General features: G+C 40.1%; 1 protein-coding gene across 1 annotated transcript in view; it reads right to left on the minus strand.

The window, feature by feature from the left end:
* Window positions 1-22,491, minus strand: part of ZSWIM5 (zinc finger SWIM-type containing 5) — a 223,047-nt gene that overhangs the window by 31,837 nt on the left and 168,719 nt on the right. The window contains exons 3-6 of the mRNA XM_057708949.1: window positions 16,986-17,134; window positions 15,595-15,745; window positions 8,028-8,207; window positions 1,248-1,424 (exon numbers count right to left, since the gene is read on the minus strand). Coding sequence (XP_057564932.1) covers window positions 1,248-1,424; window positions 8,028-8,207; window positions 15,595-15,745; window positions 16,986-17,134 — 657 coding nt within the window. The remainder of the gene's footprint in view (window positions 1-1,247; window positions 1,425-8,027; window positions 8,208-15,594; window positions 15,746-16,985; window positions 17,135-22,491) is intronic.

Genomic DNA, 22,491 nt, shown 5'->3' on the forward strand with positions numbered 1-22,491 from the left:
CTTATCATTAAACGTACTTCTATAACATTAAAAATGATTACATATCATTCCACTGAATATGTATACTATCCATTGAGTCAACCAATCCCCTATTGTTGGACATTTAGATTGTTTCCAGTTTTTCAGATCTGTACATTATATATCTATGCTCTAATAAACCCCATAACTTTATGCATATTCTTAGTTAATTATAGCTCAGGATAAATTCCTAGATGTAGACTTCCTGGATCAAGGGCTCTGCATGTATTTTAAAGGCTTTGATAAGTGTTGTTGAAATGCTATAAGCATTTACATTCCTACCAGGAGTATATGAGATTACTATCTCCATGCAACCTCTCCTATACCAAAATCTAATTATCTTTATTTATAAAATTCCCGACTGTTTGACAATTGAAACACAATAATTCAGTATTGTCTTGATTTACATCTTTGTTTATTAATGAGGTTATATTTTTTCACATGCTTGTTAGAGTTATGTTTTAGAAGTGTTATATCAGAGAAGAGGAAATATAATCAAAGGGAATTTCCAGGCTTTCAAGAAAGAGACAGGCACATATCCAAATTCAGCAAGATCTTGTTAAAGACAAAGATATGGGGTGAGGGATGGAGGTAGGGATATTGGGAGATAATAAAAATGTATGCCATTGTTGTAAGACTCAGAAAATGAATATTTTTAAAGTGTTTACTTTGGAATGGGCATTCTGTAATAAAGTCAGTCATAGACTGACAGAAGGCCAGAGGAGGTTTAAACGCACAGTGGAACAGCTGTATTCTGTTATGATGAAGGAAGGAATGAGGAAAGGAAGACAGCTTGGTGACAAATGCAGATAGTGCCTTAGCTACTAGTACAGAGTAATTTAAGTGTCAAAGTTCATGCCTTTTCAGCAAAATATGTGATTTCAGAGTAGATTATAATGTTGCTCAGTAACTGCTAAGAGAGCCTATAAACTAATGTCTAATGATTTTGTTAGCACTCTTGCAGATTTACTAACTTCTTTCCCCTCCCCAAACTTAGGAAACAACATAAATCCCTCTATTTGAGGTTCTAGTACCTCGGCTAGGTACATATGCAAACAGCTCAAGCCTCACATAACTATTCTGAGGCCCTAGTCAAGGCCCCAAAAGATCTGTATGAAGACTGTTCAAAGTGTAGTTATGTTGCTGACACCTATGCAGATAGGTCACTCAGGCCTGGCATGAGGTGAGAATAGGCTCTGAAATTCTGAGAGTAGGACAGGTACACTTACCAAGCCACAGTGGCTGGCCTTGGGAATTAAAGAGTAGTCTCTCACTTTCCTGCTGGCAAGCGGGAGCTACATATACATCACTGCTGATTATTCGCTGTAAGTGGCTGTCCTGCCAGTGCAATTCACGGCCCTCGATGGCTCTAGTGAACACTGTCCGTCTTGGTCTGGACAAAGAATCTGGGGAAAGAAAGAAATGCAGCAGTTCGATGATGGGTAATCTGAAGCTCTAGCTTCTGTGTCTTCTTCAGGGTGGGAGGACTGGCAAAAGAATAGTGTATAGTTAGTGAGAGCAGTCACTCTGCCACCTGTCTGGGTGTTCATTGTGTTGCTTCTTCTTCTTTTTTTAAAAAATTTATTTATTTATTTATTTAATTGGCTGTGTTGGGTCTTCGTTGCTGCACATGGGCTTTCTCTAGGTGCGGCAAGCGGGGGCTACTCTTCATTGTGGTGCACAGGCTTCTCATTGCGGTGGCCTCTCTTGTTGCGGAACATGGGCTCTAGGCGCATGGGCTTCAGTAGCTGCGGCACATGGGCTCAATAGTTGTGGCTCATGGGCTCTAGAGCGCAGGCTCAATAGTTGTGGTGCATGGGCTTAGTTGCTCTGTGGCATGTGGGATTATCCTGGGGCAGGGATCGAACCCGTGTCCCCTACATTGGCAGGCAGATTCTTACCCACTGTGCCACCTAGGAAGTCCCATGTATTGCTTCTTTATTGGATAGCTTTTAGTATGTCTGTGCCCTCTATGGGAAGAACCTTTCTACATAGATCAACGGCTGAAGACCAATTTCTCCTAGGACCCAGAGCCACGTGAAAGAGAGGAGGGACAGTGATGCTCAGCTGCTCAATTATGAGGATACAAACTGTGTCTATAGAAGCCAGAGGAAGAGACAAGCAGCTAGGTAATCTCCCTGGCCAACCCATAACCTTTTCTTTTACAGCACGACCCATATCAGACTAAGTAATTCTGTGACACTGATATAAAAGCTGAAAAAGAGCTGAAGCCCTGTGTATTCTGGTATCTTTATCACACTAGTATCTGCAGGCTTACAACCTTCTTCTCCAATAAGAAAAATTGATGCTGACAAAAGACTAATTAAATCATTTTCTCATTGGGGTCCTACCATGCCATCTCTCTTCAGGAAAAGGGCTGCAGGGAAATAGCAGACAAAGTAGGCTCAATTCTTTGGGGTGGTATATAGGAAGACCAAGTGGAAGACACAATCACAAAATGTGTGGATATGGAAGGATATATAAGGAAATAGACCATTAAAGGAAAAAAAACCCATAAAGGATCATTTAACTGACTCTCTGCCAGATTTAGAACACTTGAAACTATTTTGGGATCAAGAACTGAAATACAGATATTTCCAGAGATGCCCAAATGAGTTGTGCATCCACTCAGCCTGTGCAAAAATACTGGGAGGGAAAGTCAGAGGATTCAGACTGAACATGAAAGAAACGAACATATTCATCCACTAAGCAAAAATCCTTGGAATCTGGTCATCTCTTCAGAACTTGATATATTCCTTAGAGTACAGGCTCAGAGGATTAAATCAGAATAGCACTGACAATTATTTACTGAAATTGCTTCCTTCATGTTATCCCTTATTTGAAACACAATGACCCTTCTACTGGCTGCAGTTGGAGCCCCTCTCCTGCTAAACGGAGAATCCACTGTGGGTCTGCTCAGTCCACGGTGGGGATTAGGCTCCCAATATATTTTGTATTTCATCAAGTCAGCAAATAATGACTGCCTACTACATGGCAGGTATTGAGGATATAAGAAGTCCTTGGCTTCATGGACCTTTACATCCAAATGGGAAGAGACAGTTAAATGAATACATAGTACAGTAAATACGTAAGATGGTTATGAGTGCTAAGGAAGAGACTAAAGCAAAGTTAGGGAGAGAGGCAACCTGGTATTAGGTGGGGGTTATGGTTTTATACAGCATGGTTTCTAATGAGGTAACATTTGAACAGAGACCTGAAAGAACTGAAAAGCAAGCCTCAGATATAACGAAGGGAAGAGCATTTAGGTAAAAGGAACAGCAAGTGCTATTGGTGGGAACATATCTGGAGTGTTTGAGGGCAGTGAGGAGGCCAGTGTGCCTAAAATGGAATGAGCAAGCAGGAAAGTCATAGGAGATGAGGTCAGAGAGATTCTAGGGAACCAGGCCACGGAGGGCCTGGTTGGGAAAGAAGAGAAGCCACTGGAGGGCTTTGAGATGTTGAAGGTATATGATCTGATTTGCATTTTAAAAGGACAACTGGCAGCAGTGTTGAGAACAGACTTTAAGGTGGAAGCAGTTAGGAGGCCACTGCAATCACTTGTGAAGGATGATGGTAATCTGTTCAGAGGAATAAGCAGTAGAGGTGATGAGAGTAAATGAAGTCTGGGTATATTCTGAAGGTAAAGCTATAGGATTTGCTCATGAATTAGGTCTGGGGTGAGAAAGAGAAGGATCAAGAATGATTCCAAGGTTTTTAAGATAGACTTGTCACATATGGAGATAGGGAAGACTGCAGGAGGAGCAGGTTTGGGTGGGGCTTGAGAGATAAGAAATCCTACTGAGATGCCTATTAATATGTAAGCGGAGACATGGAAAAGGTGGTTGAACATGTAAGTCTGGAGTTGAGAGGAAAAGTCTGGGCAAGAGATATAAATTTGGATGTTGTTAGTATATAGATGATTATTAAAACAATGCAATTAACAGGGGAGTAAATATAGAAAGAGAAGTGGTTTGATGACTGAGCCCTGGGTACGCTAGCATATTTGGTTGGGAAGTGGTGGGGAGATAGTAAAGGAGGCTGAGAAGAAGGGACCAATGAAGAGGAGAACCAAGAGAGTAGTGTCTTAGAAATATGGTATTTGAAGGAGAGAGAGATCAACTGTGATAAATACTACTGACAGGTCAAGATTCTGACTGAGAACTAGATTTAGCAATGGTTAGCATTAGTGATCTGTACAAGAGCTATTTCAGTACTAGAGGGATAAAAGCCTGACTGGAGTGAGTTCAAGGGAAAATAAGAGCAGAAGAAGTAGAGAAGATAAATATATAATATTCTTATGAGCATTTTTAAAATAAATAAATTTATTTATTGGCTGTGTTGGGTCTTTGTTGCTGCACATGGGCTTTCTCTAGCTGTGGCAAGCGGGGGCTACTCTTTCTTGTGGTGCGTGGGCTCCTCATTGCGGTGGCTTCTCTTGCTGTGGAGCACAGGCTCTGGGCACACAGGCTTCAGTAGTTGCAGCACATGGGCTCACTAGTTGTGGCTTGTGGGCTCTAGAGCACAGGCTTAATAGTTGTGGCACAGGGGCTTAGTTGCTCTGCGGCATGTGAGATCTTCCTGGAGCGGTGATCGAACCTGTGTCCCCTGCACTGGCAGGCAGATTCTTAACTACTGCACCATCTAGGAAGTCCCTGAGCATTTTTCTTAATTCTACCACTTATTTCTACTACCTCAGAGAAACACGGTGGTAGACAGAAAGGCATGTGGGGTCAACAAGAATTTTTTTTGTTTTGTTTTGTGATGAAAGATAAAACAACGTGCTGTATACTCATAGGAATAATCCACAAAAATCTGTGATGAAGGAGAGAATGGAGATAAACACTGGGGTGATGTTCTAGATAAAAGAGAAGGAATACGATCTCAAGAACAAGTGGAGGGTTTGGACTTAGAAGCACAAACAAAAACAGGGGAAGAGGCAACGCAGATGGGCATAGACAGAGGCAGATATGGTGATAGGGTTTTGGAAATTCTCTTCTGATTTATTCTATATTTTCAGTGAACAGGAAGCAAGTCTTTAGGCTGAAAGTGAGGAAGGGAAGAAAGTATAGAAAGTTTTAAGGAAAAGACGGTATGAAATAGTAATTTAGAAGACTGAAAGAAGGCACAGACTAGGGATGTGTAGTTGATGTCTGGAAAGCACTATGGACCCACTTGAGATTAGCAGTCATAAACTTAAAATAAGACCAGTTGTCACAGTCATGTTTCTTTCCACCATGTTCAGCTATGCGGGTGTGAGTGCTGAGTAACTAGAAAGTTAGACTGAACTACTAAGATTAGCGTTTGCTATGTGAGTGTAACTAAGGGAAAGAGGAGGTTGAGCATGTATGCAAGGTAATGATTATCATGATGCACCAAGGAATCTAACCTGGATGAGGAGAAAAATTAGGCTACCACAAGAATTAAAAAGTGATAGGATCACAATTCCTAATGGGTCAAAGAATGACTGGAATTAGAATACCAAAGAAAATAACCTAGAAGACTGGTGGTGGTAATTAGAGCTGCTTGAAATTGCGATTGTGAAGGTGTAGTAATTGGTAATGACAAGCTTTAGGGTATGATCTTGGGGTTCCATGGCTAACTTATGGTAGAAGATAGACTATTAAAGGAGAGGAGGTCAAAGAACTGAGAGCCTAGAATATTATCATCTATGTGGCTATTTAAATGATCAAGAATTATGATAGAAGTAGAGGCAAGCCAATAGCCCCAAATCTTCAAGGAATGAGGGGGATTGACCCAGAGGTCAAATGATCAAAACCAGGAGGGTAGAGGACAGCATATTTTAACAGCATCAACTTTAAAGCTGGGGGTATTTTAGGAAGGAGGGTAGGACAATAATGTAGAAACGGCAATGAAGAATAAGCAGGATGCCTATTGCTCCATCAGGCCCAAAGGTAAAGAGATGTGAGAGATAAATCAGTCACAGCTTGAGAAGACTTAAGAGCAAACAACATCCTAAAATAAGAACCAGTAACAAGGGACTTCTCTGGTGGCACAGTGGTTAAGAATCTGCCTGCTAGCACTATTTACAATAGCCAGGACATGGAAGCAACCTAAATGCCCATCAACAAATGAATGGATAAAGAAGATGTGGCACATATATACAATGGAATATTACTCAGCCATAAAAAGGAATGAGATGAAGCTATATGTAATGAGGTGGATAGACCTAGAGTCTGTCATACAGAGTGAAGTAAGTCAGAAACAGAAAGACAAATATTGTATGCTAACTCATATATACGGAATCTAAAAATGGTACTGATGAACTCAGTGACAAGACAAGAACAAGGACGCAGATACAGAGAATGGACTGGAGAACTCGTGGTCTGGGGGGGCAGGGGGTGAAGGGGAAGCTGAGACGAAGTGAGAGAGTAGCATAGACATATATATACTACCAACTGTAAAACAGATAGCCAGTGGGAAGTTGCTGTATAACAAAGGGAGTTCAACTCGAAGATGGATGATGCCTTAGAGGACTGGGACGGGGAGGGTGGGGGGGAGTCGAGAGAGGGTGGGAATACGGGGATATGTGTGTAAAAACAGATGATTGAACTTGGTGTACCCCCCCAAAAAATAATAAATAAATTAAAAAAAAAAAAAGAATCTGCCTGCTAATGCAGGGGACGCGGGTCCGAGCTCTTGGTCCAGGAAGATCCCACATAACATGGAGCAACTAAGCCCGGGTGCCATGACTACTGAGCCTGCGCTCTAGAGCCCGCGAGCTACAACTGTTGGGCCCTCGTGCCACAGCTACTGAAGCCTGTGCATCTAGAGTCCGTGCTCCTCAACAAGAGAAGCTGCTGCAATGGGAAGCCTGTGCGCCACAACAAAGAGTAGCCCCCACTCTCAGCAACTAGAGAAAGCGTGCACACAGCAATAAAGACCCAAAGCACCAAATAAATAAATAAATAAATAAATAAATAAATTTATTATATATAAAAAAAGAACCTGAGTGTTTAATTAAAAAAAAAGAATCAGTAACAACGAATAACCGATATATTGTGACAAGAAAGCAACTGCCAGACTGGCGGCATGTGTTTATACACATTTGACTCTCTCTATGCCAATCCAAAGTCAATACTAAAAGGATAGATTCCTGTGTTGTGGAGGTCAGATGAATGCAGGCAAAGGGTAGCTTCAAGTGGCAAAGTTGTAGACTTTTCATCTCTCATTATCTTGGCTTAAATACACTGATAATCAATTATGGTACAGTAGATGAAGACCAAGCAAGAATAATAATTTAAGTGATTTCCTCCTAGAGGTTAAAAATATCAGTAGATTTATCACTTAAAAGGAAGGACATATAAAATCAATGTCTAATAAAATCTACAATAAAGGATCCCCATGGGCTAAAGAGCAATCAATTGCCAACAGCAAATGGCCTGAGTTAGATGAGCTAAAGCTGATGTGACTGTTGATGCCCAGCGATATCTGGTTACTGGGCTCAAAAGGCAGAGGGTACATTATCACTGTACTGGATTTGTCTTAAAATAGAGCAAGAGTCCTAGCCATATCGTGGAATGATGACCCCTTCCTAGCAATCTGCTGTATAAAAATTTGAGGAAAACAGCAAAAAGTAAGAAAGGCAATTGTGAGGACATTTTTTAAAGCTCCCCACCCCCTAAGCTCTTCTTATCATTCCCTTGAGGTAGGTCTTCTGAGCTAAAAATAACCCCAGCTAAGGCCAAGATCCATTAGTCATGAAGAATTTGAAGGGTAAAGAGTATTCATGCAGAGGGATCTAGGATTTTATGCTGGGCACTATAAGGACACTATAGATGTGGAAAAGGACAGCATCCCCAATGTCAAAGATAAAAGCTTACCCTTATTTAAGGTTTGGCATTTCAAGACAAACAAAAGGACAGGCTTTTCTTATTTAGGATGACAGTTCTGACAGCCAAAAAGTTGTCCAGCCACCTTTATTCTAGGGTTTTACCCTCCAACCTTTTGGAATTCCAGGCACAAAGACCCTAAAATGATATCTGGCTCACCTGAGCTGTGATTGGCACTCTGGGGAAGTGCATTGGTGATGTTGGGCAGCTCATGCCCGTAGTTCCCATCCTCCAGTGGACAGACATCCAGGTCATTCCACTTCTGTAGCTGCTGTAGCCAACAGGATTTTTCCTCCAATTTGCAATGTGGATTTAAAATGATGCACACCCATAAGGCCCCTGGAAAAGAAAGCAATCCACATTCTTGACATTTCTCCTTTGATGTATGTCTAAGCCTTAATTTTTCAGTTTACTATTTTCTTCCATTTTTAGTTGGTAGGAAAAGTTTCCAAAACATCAGCTTTTCTCAATATAAAAAACCAAATCTGCTAAAGTTTTCAGAAATGCTTGTTTTTCCTTCCCAAAGGTTTCTTAAAGCAGAGTGACTATTTTGATATCTGGATATGTTCCTATGATGATGAACAAGACAGATCTGGGCTTGAATTCTGAGCTCAGATCGGCAGTCCAACAAACATTTATCGAGAGCGTTCTTGTTCAGGACCTTGTATTGGAGAATAAGACACTGCTCCTACCCTTGAGGAGCTGTCCAGTGGGGGAGACAGATAAAGAAACACAGTATCATTTGAACATGGTAAGTGTAAAGATAAAGATATGTTTAAAGTACAACAATAGCACAGAGGAAGGGTATTTAGCATAGGAAGGAAGGTGCTCAGAAAAAGATTCAATTTTTGGTTAGTTGACCATTGACTTTCTGAGTTTCAAATCCCTCAGCTGTAAAACTGAGATCATAATGTAAAGGGCCTAGCTTATTACTTGGCTCACAGTGGAATTTAGTATTTCCTTTTTCCAGGGAAAACCATTTATTTGGACTTGGATTTTTATACTGTTGATCAGTTGTGATACCTTAAAACTATCACATTCTTGGGTTTTCTCTGTCACTACAGCAGAGTATCACATATTCCAAAACCAATGAGTGCTGTTTCTTTGACCACATCGCCCATCTTTTCAAGCAAACCTCCTTCTTATTTTCAAAGTTGGTTATGTGGCTGAGCCAGAAATAGTCTCAATCTCAAGTTAACAATAAGCCTGGCCGCAGAGTATCTTAAGTTAAATATCCTTTGGGATTGAGCTACATCTATGGATGGAGGTATATTCAGACACTATTGCAAGGCCCCTCAAAGTCAAATAGGAATGTTTTAAAAGACCACTTAAACCTCAATTTCAGGTGCTAACTAGAGATGATGAAAATTCATTTCTATTGGCTTAGTTCAGTTTTTCAAATTCACAATGGAAACGAAACTACAGTATATAATATAATAGTATTATATAATGATGGTTCTTAAGGGGATTATAGTTAGGAGTCCTTCAAATAATAATTATACTAAAGCACAGTAAATGCTATTATAGCCACATATAAAGTGCTATGAGAATATGTATGATGGAAAAATTAACTCTGCACGTGGGGTCAGGAGAAGTTATAACATTTGAGTTTGTCCTTTAAGAATAAACATGAGTTAGTTCTAGTTAAAAATGGCTAACTAAACACATATGCTTATCACCACTCCTTCTTGATACGTCACTAAAATGAAAGTAGAGCGAGAAAAACACGCATAAACTCCCACAGACACAGAGAATGGGAGAGATGAAAGAGAACAGGCACAAAATTTTGGAATCTGGAAAGCATGTGGATGAGAGATGACTGACTTAGCAGAACAAAGCTGAAAGCTCCATCAGCAGTTAGGAAAGGCCAGAAGCAGACTGATTCACGCTGCAGAGCCCCGCGGAAAGTGGGGCTGAAAAATAGTAGAACGGATTAGAAGTTTGTCAAAAGTCTCAGGATCACAGATTTCCTCCTCTATTCAAGGTAGCTCAGTGCCTGTTCATTCCCTCTCCTGGAAGAAAACCAGAGGTTTACTCACTGGAAAGATGGATTCAGAGAGGCTCTGGATTGGGAATATTATACACAGCTGAGCGTGGGGTTTCCATGCTAAAAACTGAGGGATTAAGAAAAATATACATATTTGGACACCCCTACCCCCACCATCCAACCCTCTTTCTCTACTTGGCTCTGAGAAGACAGTGCCAGGCTTATGATCCAGACATTGTGTTCATGTCCTAGTGTTTTGTGGAAGGTAGAACTCGTGAGTATTAAAACTAGCTGAGGAAATATCTAAGCAAAGTGTTGAAGGAGCAGCCTGATTCCTCTTGACTGCTTACAGTAAAATGCAAGAAGAAAGAAATTATTTAAAGACAGAATTGTTAATCAAAAAGGAAGGAGAACTTAAAGATTTGGAACATTCTCAGCCTATTTACATTGAAAAGAATGAGAAAGCCTGTTTGGGAAAGAATACTAAAGGTGTGACCCTTAGAGAGGTAAATCCTCATCTTTCATTGCAGGCATAAAAAGAGAATATCGAGAATTTTTTTAAAAATCAAGAAAGAACAGTTATTTAGAAATGTGGAGGCATGTTAGAAAAAGCAGCTAAAAGAATTAAAAATTGCTCTTTCTGAGGAGTAGGAGCCGACAATGTGAAGGATTATGGCAGAGGAATACTGTTTTTTATTATAAAGTTTGTAGAACTCTTTGACATTTTAACCTGAGTACATGTATTACTTCATTTTAAAAGAAGAACAAGAGATAAATAGGAGTTGTTTGGGCAAAGAGATGGAGGGAGGGTGTATACCCAAACAGGGGAAAGGACATAAGCAAAGGCAAAGACGCTCTCAGGAGTCATTTTAGTCCTTTTGGATATTTAGTCTATTGGATGTTTTTTCCTTTTGGTAGCAAATTTCTGTAATCTAGAATGTTAGCTTTTAGTACTATTGGGACTGTGAGTTCCGACCAATTACAAGTGTCCTTTCTGAACACCAGGTGGCAGGAAATCCTTAATATATAGGCGTATAGGAGGTAAAAAATTTCTAACAGAGTGGCAGTAAGAAAGATGCACAAATATTCAGATCATAAAAGTTACTTTCTCCACTTTCGGAATTTAAGAATCCTAAAGGCTTGTATAAACCTCATGAAAAAAAAGTTTTTTTCACATTGTAGTTCTTCTCCTATGGTGTCTGTGTTACACTGTTTGCTGGTTCTTGTAAAATTAATGCAGGGATAGGGCCCCACCCACCAATAAACAAAAAAGATAAGAAAACCTCATCATTTAAGATGAGGGAAGAGGAGTACTAAGAACAGAATTTTGAGGAAGCACCAATATTTAAGCTGTGAGAAGAGGAGAAGGAGGAATAAGCAAAAGAGAAAAAGAAAGATAAGAGAGATGGAAGAACCAGGAGAAATTAGTGAGTGACACACAAGCCAATTAGCAATGTCTAATGAGGCAGAGTGTCAGTATTAGTAACAATTACTTTACAGTTTAAGATGTGCATTTTGTTTATAGTGAAGTAAAAGGTTTTCACATTTAATCTTCACAGGTATAATGAGAACCAAAGAGAGGCCATTAAATTTGGCAACTAGGAGAACTCTAGTGTCCTTATGAATGGCAAAATCAATAGGATAACAGAAAAGGAAAACAGATTGAGGGAGCTGAGAAAGGCTTAAGAGGTAAAAAACAAAACAAAACAAAACAGGGAACTAACTATAGTCATCAAGGAGTTCCTATTTTCTAGGCATTGAAATATTAAAAATAAGATCCCTAGAAAGTGAGTACTTTCACCTGTAAGTTTAAAATGAGTTTTCTGTTTTATTAAGTCATTATGGATTTGTTTCAAAAAAAAAAAAAACCTCAAGAGATTGTTACATCTCTAAGAAACAGGCAAGGCAAAAAATCCAGCAGGTGCCTCCTACATGTAACAGCACTCATGAGACTGTGCTACCAGTATCCAAAAGTGTATTTTCTAGCAACTTAAATAAAGTGTCAAAAACCCTCACCAAGTGTAGCTACTATGGAAGTTAAAATTTTACATAATTATTATATATTACATGTAATAAAATAATAGCTATAATTTATTTCTTTTTATGGGCTATGCATTAAATTAAGCACTTTATATATATTATCTTAGTCTTCCAACTCTGTGGGTCAACAGGTCTTGGATTGGGTGAAGAAGGTAGAAAACAGAGGGAACCTAGGATGACTCCGATTTTCCTCTTGAGCAACTAGATACATCTCGCTACCATATACTGAGATAGGGAAAACAAGGGGAAAAATCAGGCTTTGGTGGGAAAAATAAGAGTTCTGTGACGGTTTTGTTAAGTTTGAGATGTTTCACAGACATGGTGGGAAGCTGGACACTGAGCCTACAGCTCAAGAGAAAGGTCAGGGCTAGAGACATAAATTTGTGACTTACCTACACCTAGATTATATTTAAAGCCATGGGACTGAATACGATCACTTAGGTAGAAAATGTAGACAGGGCAGTGGGTACTGCAGAATCCTCAATATTTATAAGGGTTGAGGAAAGGCAGAGGAGCCTGCAAAGCAGTCTGACAGAAAGTACCCAGAATGTGGGAGGACAACCAGGAGGCTGTGGGGTTATGGAAGCTAAGAGAATACGTTTCAAGAAGGGTATGGTCAATTTTATTGAAAATTGCTAAGAGGTCAAGTAAAATAACAACAGAGAAGTGACCGCTGCAATATGGAAGCCACTGGTGGTTTTGACAAGAGCTACTTATCAGTAGAGTGGCAGCAATGAGCAATAGAAGCTCAGATGCGGTGGGCTTGAGAGAGGATGGAGGTAAGCAAATGGAAAGAGTGACTGTAGACAAGGTCTTCAAGAAGTGTTGTTTTGAAGGCGAGAAAAGAAATGGGGCAGTAATTAGAGGGGGATGGGACCATCAAAGGCACTTTTTTTGAGATCAAAAATATTAGAGCATATTTGTATGGTGATGGAACCGATCCAGCATTGAGGGAGAAATTAATGATGTCCGAGAAAGGAGTAATTGTGGGAGCAAAATTCTTGAGAAACAGAAATGGCATGGGAACCAGAGCAAATACGTAAGGACTGGCCTTTTAAGGGAGCAGAGATACTTTTCAGATTTTAAAAGATTTTTAAAAGCATATGTGTACAGACATGGGGAGATGAGAAAACTTATGTCTGATTGCTTCTGTCATCTCTGGTTCAGGAACTGAGGGTAGTGAGCCCACTCCCCTAAATTCCTACAATCCCTGTCAAGGCCTTCCCCAGAGGAGCAGGCCTTGTGACCGGTAAGGAACCCTCAGAGTAGTCGAGGGAAGCATGAATGCACTTGCCCTAGTGTCCGACCCAATAAGGCTTCTCTTAGGGCAGTGTTTTTCAAAATGTGGTCTCCGGAACAGTTCTAACAAATGCATCCGCATCCCCAGGGAATTTGTTAGAAATGCAAACTATCAGGCCCTACTCCAACCTATGTAATCAGAAACTCTGGAGATAGGGCCCAGCAATCTGTTTCAACAAGTACTCCAGGTGATTCTGAGATGTTCGGGAACTACTGTTTTTGCAGAATGCTGAGTTTCTCGGAAGGTTGATATAGCAATTTTGTAGATACGAAAATGTCACAATCAAGAGCTTTTCGTAACGAACCTAAGTATATATATGACGAAAATGTTAAAAGCACTGGGCTCTAGCTCTGCTTACTTCCTCTTACATACCTTTGCCCCAAAGGCCAAGCCCAAATCCACAAAACGATCCCATGATTGTCACAGAAATTATTCCCAAGTGATTCAGGCCTCAGATGAAACTGACTCTCTGAAGGCTGATTTCAAATTCCTAAGAAATATGCGCTTTAGGGGAAAATAGTACATAACAAGGTGAAATTCAGGGAGATGTTGCAGAAGGATGTTTGATTTGGATTCAGACAGATTGGGGTGCCAGTGTTAGAGCCACCACTTACTAGTGTTTGACCTTAAATAAGTGACTTTCCGGAGTTCATTTTTCTCAACTAAACATATGGAGATACTGATATGTTACCCTAGAAGGAAGTCCATGCCTACAATTCCTTCTGAGGAAGGAGTGTAAGAAGCTGTTCCCAAGTTGCCACGCATTGTGTCATATGACCCTGGTCACAACTGGCTGGACCAGTAACTTTAGACTACTAGTTTAACACTCCTGTACTTCAGAAAGTGTGATTGTGTCAGAGAGACAGTTTTCTGTAATTCTTTATTTTATTCTGTATCTAGAAGTAACCAGAGCTGTCTCTGTTTCTCTGCAAAAAATACACAATTACCTCATAGGTTTGTTATGAGAATTAAATGAAACAATGTGCGTACAATCTTTAACACAGAGATTGGCATATAATGCTTAATAATGTAACTATTCATTCTTAATGAGAACTCCAGAGCCATTAGTGCCCCAGGTGATATCAAAAAGCCTTAGCACCCAAACCAAAATCCCATACTTACCAGCCTCAAAGTAACCAAGTACAGTCCCAGAGTCATTAAGCCTCATTTCCCAAGGCTTTTAGCCCTAAGACTATAATGTATACACTTAAGGGGAATTCACTAAAATCCTAAACTGTAGTTTTTTTCTTGTGCTATTTTGTATGAGTGGAAAGTTTGTCATTTCTTTCTAGGGTGGAGGAAGTACAGAGAAGTTATATTAGAACTTTTAGAATATACCATATAGAACTTTTCCAGTATAACCCCAGAGTGGGGCCATGACTGGATGGTGAGTTCAGAGTATGGAGGATTCTGCAAACAGGGAGAGAAGCTGAGTATTAGCACTGTAAAATTGGCCTGGGAAGAGGGGAATGATAAAGAGAAATAATGACTAAAGAAGATGGCCTTGATGAAGAGAATCTAGAACAGCGAGGCCATTCAGTAGTCCACAGGTCTAATTTAATCTAAAAGTCCCAAGGCCCTCAACCAGATCAGTAGTGATGGGAAATAAAAAGTGTGAATGGACACTAAATTGCATCTTGAAGGTCAAGAAATCAAATTAACTTGGTGACTGAATGTAGGGAATAAAAGAAGAATGAGTGCTTGACAACAAGTTTGGTAGAGTAAGAAATGGTGGTGCCAATGCCAGGTTCAGGGGAATCTTTTTTCATAGAAGGCCTGATTTCATTTTTGGATTTCTCAAGTTTGAGGTAATCAGGATATTTTTCAGTAGAAATGGTCATAGGGTAGCTGCTAATATGAGACTGGAACTCAGATAAGTGGAAAGAAGATGAGGATGAGATCACCATAAAGGTACTCTGAAGCCATGATACTAAAAAAAAAAAAGAAGAGTTCTCAAAGCAGTATGAGAAGGAAGAATAGAAGTTCAAGGCCCAAGTCTTGGAAACTGCCTAATGTCTAAGAGGTTTGTCTGAGGGTGATAAAGAAAAGCAGACGCAGGGAAAGCAAGAAAAGTGAGGCTGGTAAGTATCTGGAGAGCCAGGCTAATGCCATGGAACAGAAGCCAAGGCAAAAGACTTTCTCTCACCAAAGGCTTCTATGTGGTAACATCTGGAACAGAATGCTGACATCAATAGCAAAGCACAGTGCTGTGGAAGAAACACAAGTGAGTTCAGAATTACCCCGGGTAGCCTCTGTAGAGCCTAAATCTTCTACCAACTGGGCTAAAGTTCATTTAGCAAGATCCATGTAATGACTGATGGCAAGTGTTCACTAACACTACTGACAGGGGGCAAGCTGACAGGACAGACATAGCACTTCTCTGAGACATGGAGACTTACCGAGCTCATCCCAGAGCTGCCTGCACTTATCTGTCATGCTTGTTCCTTGCTGCCTCCAGAGTGTGAGTCGTGGGTCAGCCATAAACTGCTCAGTTATTAGTGTTAGCATCCTGGCTCCGTTGGAATCTCTCATCCGCAGCATCTCTCGAACCTGACACATAGCAGGGGCAAGAGGTTGGTGACTGCACATCATAACAAAGTAGGAGGAGAAGGAAGGGGAGGAGAGGGAGGAGAAGATGAAGTATCTAAGCACAGCATATCCAAAGAGCCAAAAAGAAGGCCTCTTATTCTGTAAGTTCTTTCCATATATCAAGAAAGCCTGCTGTGGGCAGTGAGATACCACTTCACACTCACAAGGATGGCTAGAATCAAAAAGCCAGATAATAAGTGTTGGCAAGGATATAGAGAAATCAGAACCCTCATACAGTGTTTGGTGGGAATGTAGAATGATGTAGCCACTTTGGAAATCAGTCTAGAAACTCCTCAGATGATTAAACACAGAGCTACCATATGGCCTGTCAATTCCACTCTTAGAAATGAAAATATATATGTTCACACAGAAACACTGTACGAGAATGTTTACAGCAGCATTATTTATAATAGCTAAAAAATGGAAGCAATCCAAATGCCCATCAACAGACAAATAGATAAACAAAACATGTGGTATCCATACAATGGAATATTATTTGGCCATAAAAAGGAATGAAGTACTGACACACACTACAGCATGGATGTATGTTTTTAAATACTTTAAGATACTATGTCAGGAGAAAGAAGCCAGTCCAGAATAGGGAAATCTAGAGAGACAGAAAGTAGATTAGTGGTTGCTTAGGGCTGAGGGAGTGGGGCATGGGGAATAGGGGAGTGACAGGTAAAGGGCATGGGGTTTCTTTTTAAAATAATGAAAATGTTCTAAAGTTCACTGTGGTGATAGCTGTACATATCTGTGAATATACTAAAAACTACTGAATTGTACACTTTTTTAAAATGGGTGAATTTTATGATATGAGAATTATATTTCACTAAAGGTGTTAAGAAAAAAAAAGAAAGAAAGAAAGCCTGCTGTGAGAGCCCCCAGTTCCAAAATACTAAGTCTCTTTAAGGCCTCATCGGGCAGCCTTGGGCTCAAAGCAGAGGGAAGGTAGTTTCATTATTAATCCCGCCAGGAATGCTAACTCATTTAGAGAGTGGAGCAGAAGGAAGAGGACTACCCAGGGTGAGGCAGTAGGGCCCCCTGGGTGCAAGCTGCTTAGGTCTGCTCTGCTCAGCTCCCCTCCCCGCAGTTAGTTTTCAAGCATTCAGTAAAGGCAGGTCAAGTGAGCTAGCTACAATGCATGAAATGTGGTGAGCCCAGCTTCCTTAAGGAAAAAAAAAGTCTTTTCATATCTTACCTTGGCAAACATTGAATTGAGTTGCTTTCCAGAGCCATAGTAACCACCCTGGGAGAGAAAGAGCTTCACTTGTTCTTTCACCTGTTCTTCATCCAAATGCCAACAATTCTCATCATCAATGCTGGCCCCAGCTGTGGGGTCAGGGGCACCTGTGAGGAACAGGAAAGGTGAAATGAATCCCTTGAGTTCCTATGCTACGCATTCAGCAGGAGCAGCCCTCTGTGAGTATATTCAGAAACAGATGGGTATTCTGCCTTAATCTGGGCTTTGTCAATTGTGTGGTCCTAAATAAATGTAAAAGAGCTGATGCTAGTTTCACGTTTGCTAAACTCTCAGTTGTATCCTCTTCCGAGGTCTACAAATACCATTCTGGGGGGAAAACCCCAGAAGGAAATACACAAACATGAAAACACAGTGATGTATTTTTTTCTCCCGGGAGAATAACTTTTTTTCCTTCTTTTTTGTTTTTCTATGAAGTTCAAATAAAGCCGTAAAGCACACATGTTATTTTAAAATTAACAAATACTTTCTTAGAAAATTAAAAATTCTCTTTTTAAAATTCACTATAAAATTGTAGCTTCCCAAGTGGAGCCAACACTTCTACATTTCTAGAAACCAGGCAGAGTTATATACATGGCTAAATAATTTTACAAATTTACACTCAAAATATCTTTCATATCCGGGCTCACCTCAACAAAATCACTTAAAATACAGTTTTAGTTATTTACGCATCCCTCTCCCCTAGTAGCCTGTTAGCTCCTTGCTCACAGTTGAATTACCTATAAAACAGTGCTGGTAATATGACAAGCACCTAGGAAATATCTGTGGAATGAAAACTGAATCTTCTCCTCTCACTTTCTCAAAGATTGAGTCCTGCGATAAATTTTTAGAACCCCGTCTCCAAGTAACAAAAGACTATAAGTCAATACTCTATAGGTGTCATGCAATCAGTTACAAATTCATGTCATGTTTCATCAATCAGTCTGCCTTCCTTCTTGTACTCAAATCAAAGCCTTGTTTAGACGAAATCCAGGTCTGCAAAGGAAAGCTGCTCTTCTGCTAAACTTTTTTCAGCGCATCTTATTCTCCAGGGAAACAGGAGGGCTCACATATTAATTTATTCTACAAATACTAATTAACACTATGAGGGTCCAGTTTATGGAATCTACTATATGCTATTTTTCTTCAAATGTATTATTCTAAACAGAGTTCTGATCATACCACTTCCCTGCTCAGAAGTCTTCAGTGATAAACTATCCTTAATAAATGATGTCCAAATTTAACTCGGCATTCAGGGCTCTCTCTGCTCAAGCCCTTTCACTTCTAGCCTTGTCTTTCCTATACTCGTGCTATGTTTCAGCTAGAAACTTAGTATTCCCAGAAGTCAATGACTTTACTTATGATTTTTCCTTTACTTCCCTGCCTCTCCCCACAGCTTGTTCTTTGGCCAAAAAAACAATACTTCTCCTTGTCAATACTGCCACAGCTCTAGAGTCAGGGCCGTAATGAGAAATGGAACCATAAAATAAGTAAACAGAGAGGCTAATGCTGCCAAAATTCACACATTGCTTAGTTCACTTGGCAGGAGGAGCTCTTTTTTTTTTCTAACCCCCTCACTGAATTAGCCATATACCCCACTGTCACCTGTCAAAAGTACGTCCATCTTACACACATAAAGGCAGTAACAGTCTTCTTAGTACCTTATAAATACTTCTCTTAAAGACCTGTTGCATTTTGTTTTACATTGGAATTGTGCATTTCTCATATATTGCCAACTAAGCTGAAGTTTTTAAAGACTAGCATAAGGATTCTTTTTTGTACCTCACAGTGCCTGGATCATTATAGCACTGAGTTAATATTTATAGAATGACAAATATATGCCTAATTGGCCACTAAGATTTAAGCTCCAGGTGGGCAAATAATATATTTTATACTTCTGTAAACTGAAAGTGGCAAAGAAAAACAAATATACTGCTTATCCTTAAATATTTGTTAATTATAGCCATTTATTGAATGCTTCCTACATGCCAGAGTCTAAGCACTTTTTATACATATCCCCACTAGAATGTATGCTCCTTGAGGCCATAAATTGTTTTATTTGCTGGTAGATTTGCAACATGTGAACAGTGCCTGGCACACAGTAGGTGCTTAATGAAAATCTGTTGAGTAAATTCCAATGAACTCTTCTAACAACAACTCTAGGGCTTCCTAGGTGGCGCAGTGGTTGAGAATCCGCCTGCCAATGCAGGGGACACGGGTTCGATCCCTGCTCCAGGAAGATCCCACATGCTGCGGAGCAACTAAGCCTGTGCGCCACAACTATTGAGCCTGAGCTTTAGAGCCTGTGAGCCACAGCTATTGAGCCCATGTGCTGCAACTACTGAAGCCCATGCGCCTAAAGCCCGTGCTCCACAACAAGAGAAGCCACGGCGATGAGGAGCCCGTGCACCACAATGAAGAGTAGCCCCCACTCACCGCAACTAAAAAGAAAGCCTGCGCACAGCAAAAAAGACCCAACACAGCCAATTAAATAAATAAAAATAATTTTAAAAAAACAACTCTATGAGGTGGTATTATTTTCCTAATTTTAAAATGAAAACAACTGAAGCTTATACAGGTAAGTAATACAACAGATAGAAAGTATATGAGTTAGGATTTATATGTTGGTCTCTCTTCAAAGTCTTGTTCTTCACTGTAAAGCTGTTTTTTGGCCTCTAGCCTCATACTGCTGTGATATACCACCTGGTTTCAGGCCCTGAATGTAAGCTGGATGGTGTGCCCGAAAGTAGCCAAATCCTTTCTTGGTTTATTCTACCACACAGAATATAGGATAAATTGGAATAACGCATTTTCCGCACAGTGAGAATAATAGAGTTCTCACCAGTACAGTGATTCTCAAATGTTAATCACTTGGGGTTTGTGTTAAAAATGCAGATTACAGAGTCTCATTTCTGATTCTAGTTTTCACTAGCTCTACAGAGACACAACTGAGATAAAATAAGATAAACTAGGTATAAACCAAGGATCGGGCTTCTGAGTACCTTGTTGATGAGGAAAAAACAGCAATGGTGCTCCAAAAGCAAGGGGCAGAGATGGTTTGAATACCAGTTCTTACCCTTGGAATGGTTCAACTAGAATATGAAAAATTAGGAGCAGGATCCAGTCTCCCAAGGGAGCTGGCCTTAGTCAACGGTTGGAGATGTGGAGTGACACCCACTCTAAGGATTTGAAAGGGTATGGAGCAAACTGGTGAATCTGTGGGGCCCAGCTTGCAGTAGAAGCAGCAGCTGTGGAAGAAATAAGGCAAAGTTTATTAATACCTAGTGTGCACACAATGGAAAACTGCTGGGATAGCGCAATTACTGCTGGAGCACCAGGAGGGGATTTTGAAAATGAGAGTTCAAAATTACAATAACAGCAAGCAGTGATTAGGCCCCTACTATGTGCCAGGCACTGCATTAGGCACTTTACATTAGGCTAGTATAAGACAAAGCCTAGAGAGTTACTAACAGTAAAATTTCACCTAAAACTTCAAAAGGGTTCGTTTATCTGATAGCAAAGAAAGGAAGGTAAACTGTGTAAATGTTTTCTGGTCTATAAGGAACCCAGGAGATAAAGAAACTGAGCTGCCAAAATGGGTGGTTGCAGAAAAAAAAAAGGGAGTAAGTCAAATATTTAGGACAAATATAGGTAACAAACTATAAGGAACTGGTGTGGCTGTTGAAGAAATCAAAGTCATGGGAACTCCCTGGTGGTCCAGTGGTGAAGATGCTGCCTTTCACTGCCAAGGGCCCATGTTGGATCCCTGGTCTGGGAACTAAGATCCTGCAAGCCTTGTGAAACAGCCAAAAAAAAAGCCCCGAGAAGGATTTTCTGAGACATTTCTGTTTATTCAATATTTATTGAGAGCCTTCTATGTGCCAAGGGCCTGTGCCAGACACACCATACACAGTATTAAGCAAGCAGATATAGTCCCTGTCCTTGTAGAGCTGATAGACTAGTTGTCAAGCAAATAATCACACATGTACATATCTGTGTGTAAAGAAAGGTCAGATAATTTTTCCCTGAGAAAGTGACATTTAAATGAATAAGTGAGGAATGAATAGAGTTAGCCTGGCAGAGAGTGGAGGAAATACTGTGTGTATTTTTTACTCGAAAAAGCATGAAGCCACCAGGACTTCCCTGGTGGTCCAGTGGTTAAGAATCTGCCTTCCAATGCAGGGGATGCAGGTTTGATCCCTAGTTGGGGAACTAAGATCCCACATGCCGTGGGGCAACTAAGCCTGCATGCTACAACTAATGAGCCCCCATGCCACAACTAGAGAGCCTGTGTGCCGCAACTGCTGAGCCTGTGCACCACAACTAGAGAGATGCCTTCGAGCTTCAATGAAGAGCCTGCATGCTGCAACGAAGATTCCACATGCTGCAACTAAGACCCAACACAGCCAAATAAATAAATTAATTTAAAAAAAGCATGAAGCCACAAACCATTGTGCTAATTAAGCACATCTATAACAAGGGGGAGAGAATAGGAAGAGTATTCCAAGGAGAGGGAATATCATGTGAAAATGAAGGCAAAAGCCAGATCATGCAAGGTTTTGTAGGCTGTATGAAATTTGGATTTTACCCTAAGTGTAACAGGAGGCCATTGGAGGATTTTAAACAAGAAGTGATATGACAAAACTGTAGTTATAGAAAAGTTACTTTGTATGGCTGTGTGGAGAACGGAACAGAAGGGAGCAACAGTGGATATGGAAAGATCAGTTAGAAAGCTACAGCAGCAATTTAGGTTGGAGATTATAGTGGTTTTCTTTAGGGTGATGACAGTATCAACATAGAGAAGTAGAAAATGATGAAATATACTTGAGAGGTAAGATTAATAGGTCTTGCACTGGAATGCATGTGGATTATGAGGAAAAAAAAGTGTTATGGATGAACCTTGTGGTCATCCATAACACTTCTTTGATCCAGTGGCTAGATGGTGGTGCTATTTATTGTGTAAGTTTGAGGAAGAAGATAAAATTATGTTTGGATATGTTGATTTGGGGATGTTTCTTTGATATGGAATAGTAAGTTGGATATAGGAGAAATAAATCTGTGAGTCATAATATGTAGATGACACTAAGGTAAAGGATGTAGCTGATATTGCCTATAGAGATCATATAGAATAAGAGAAGAAAATTTAAGTTTAACCTTTAAGAAATATCAGCATTAAAAAGTCAGATAGTAGAGAAGGGTACAGCATTTAGGAATGAATGAATAAGAGCAAAGATAATTTTAACTAGATAAACCAGTCCTGGAGTTCACAACCAGCTTCTCCAGCTCTCTCACTAACTCCCAGGCAGAATTCTTAAAAAAAAAAAATCCTTTGGTTAAACACAAAAGATAAAAATATCCCTATATGTAGTCACTGGTTAGAACATTTTAGTCTTTTTATAAAAAGAGATGAGTATGAAACTAATTACCCTCAATTACCCTCAATAAAGTGGACTTGGTCAATATAAAC

This window comes from Hippopotamus amphibius, chromosome 1 (assembly GCF_030028045.1).
Source record: "Hippopotamus amphibius kiboko isolate mHipAmp2 chromosome 1, mHipAmp2.hap2, whole genome shotgun sequence".
NCBI classification, from domain to species: domain Eukaryota; kingdom Metazoa; phylum Chordata; class Mammalia; order Artiodactyla; family Hippopotamidae; genus Hippopotamus; species Hippopotamus amphibius.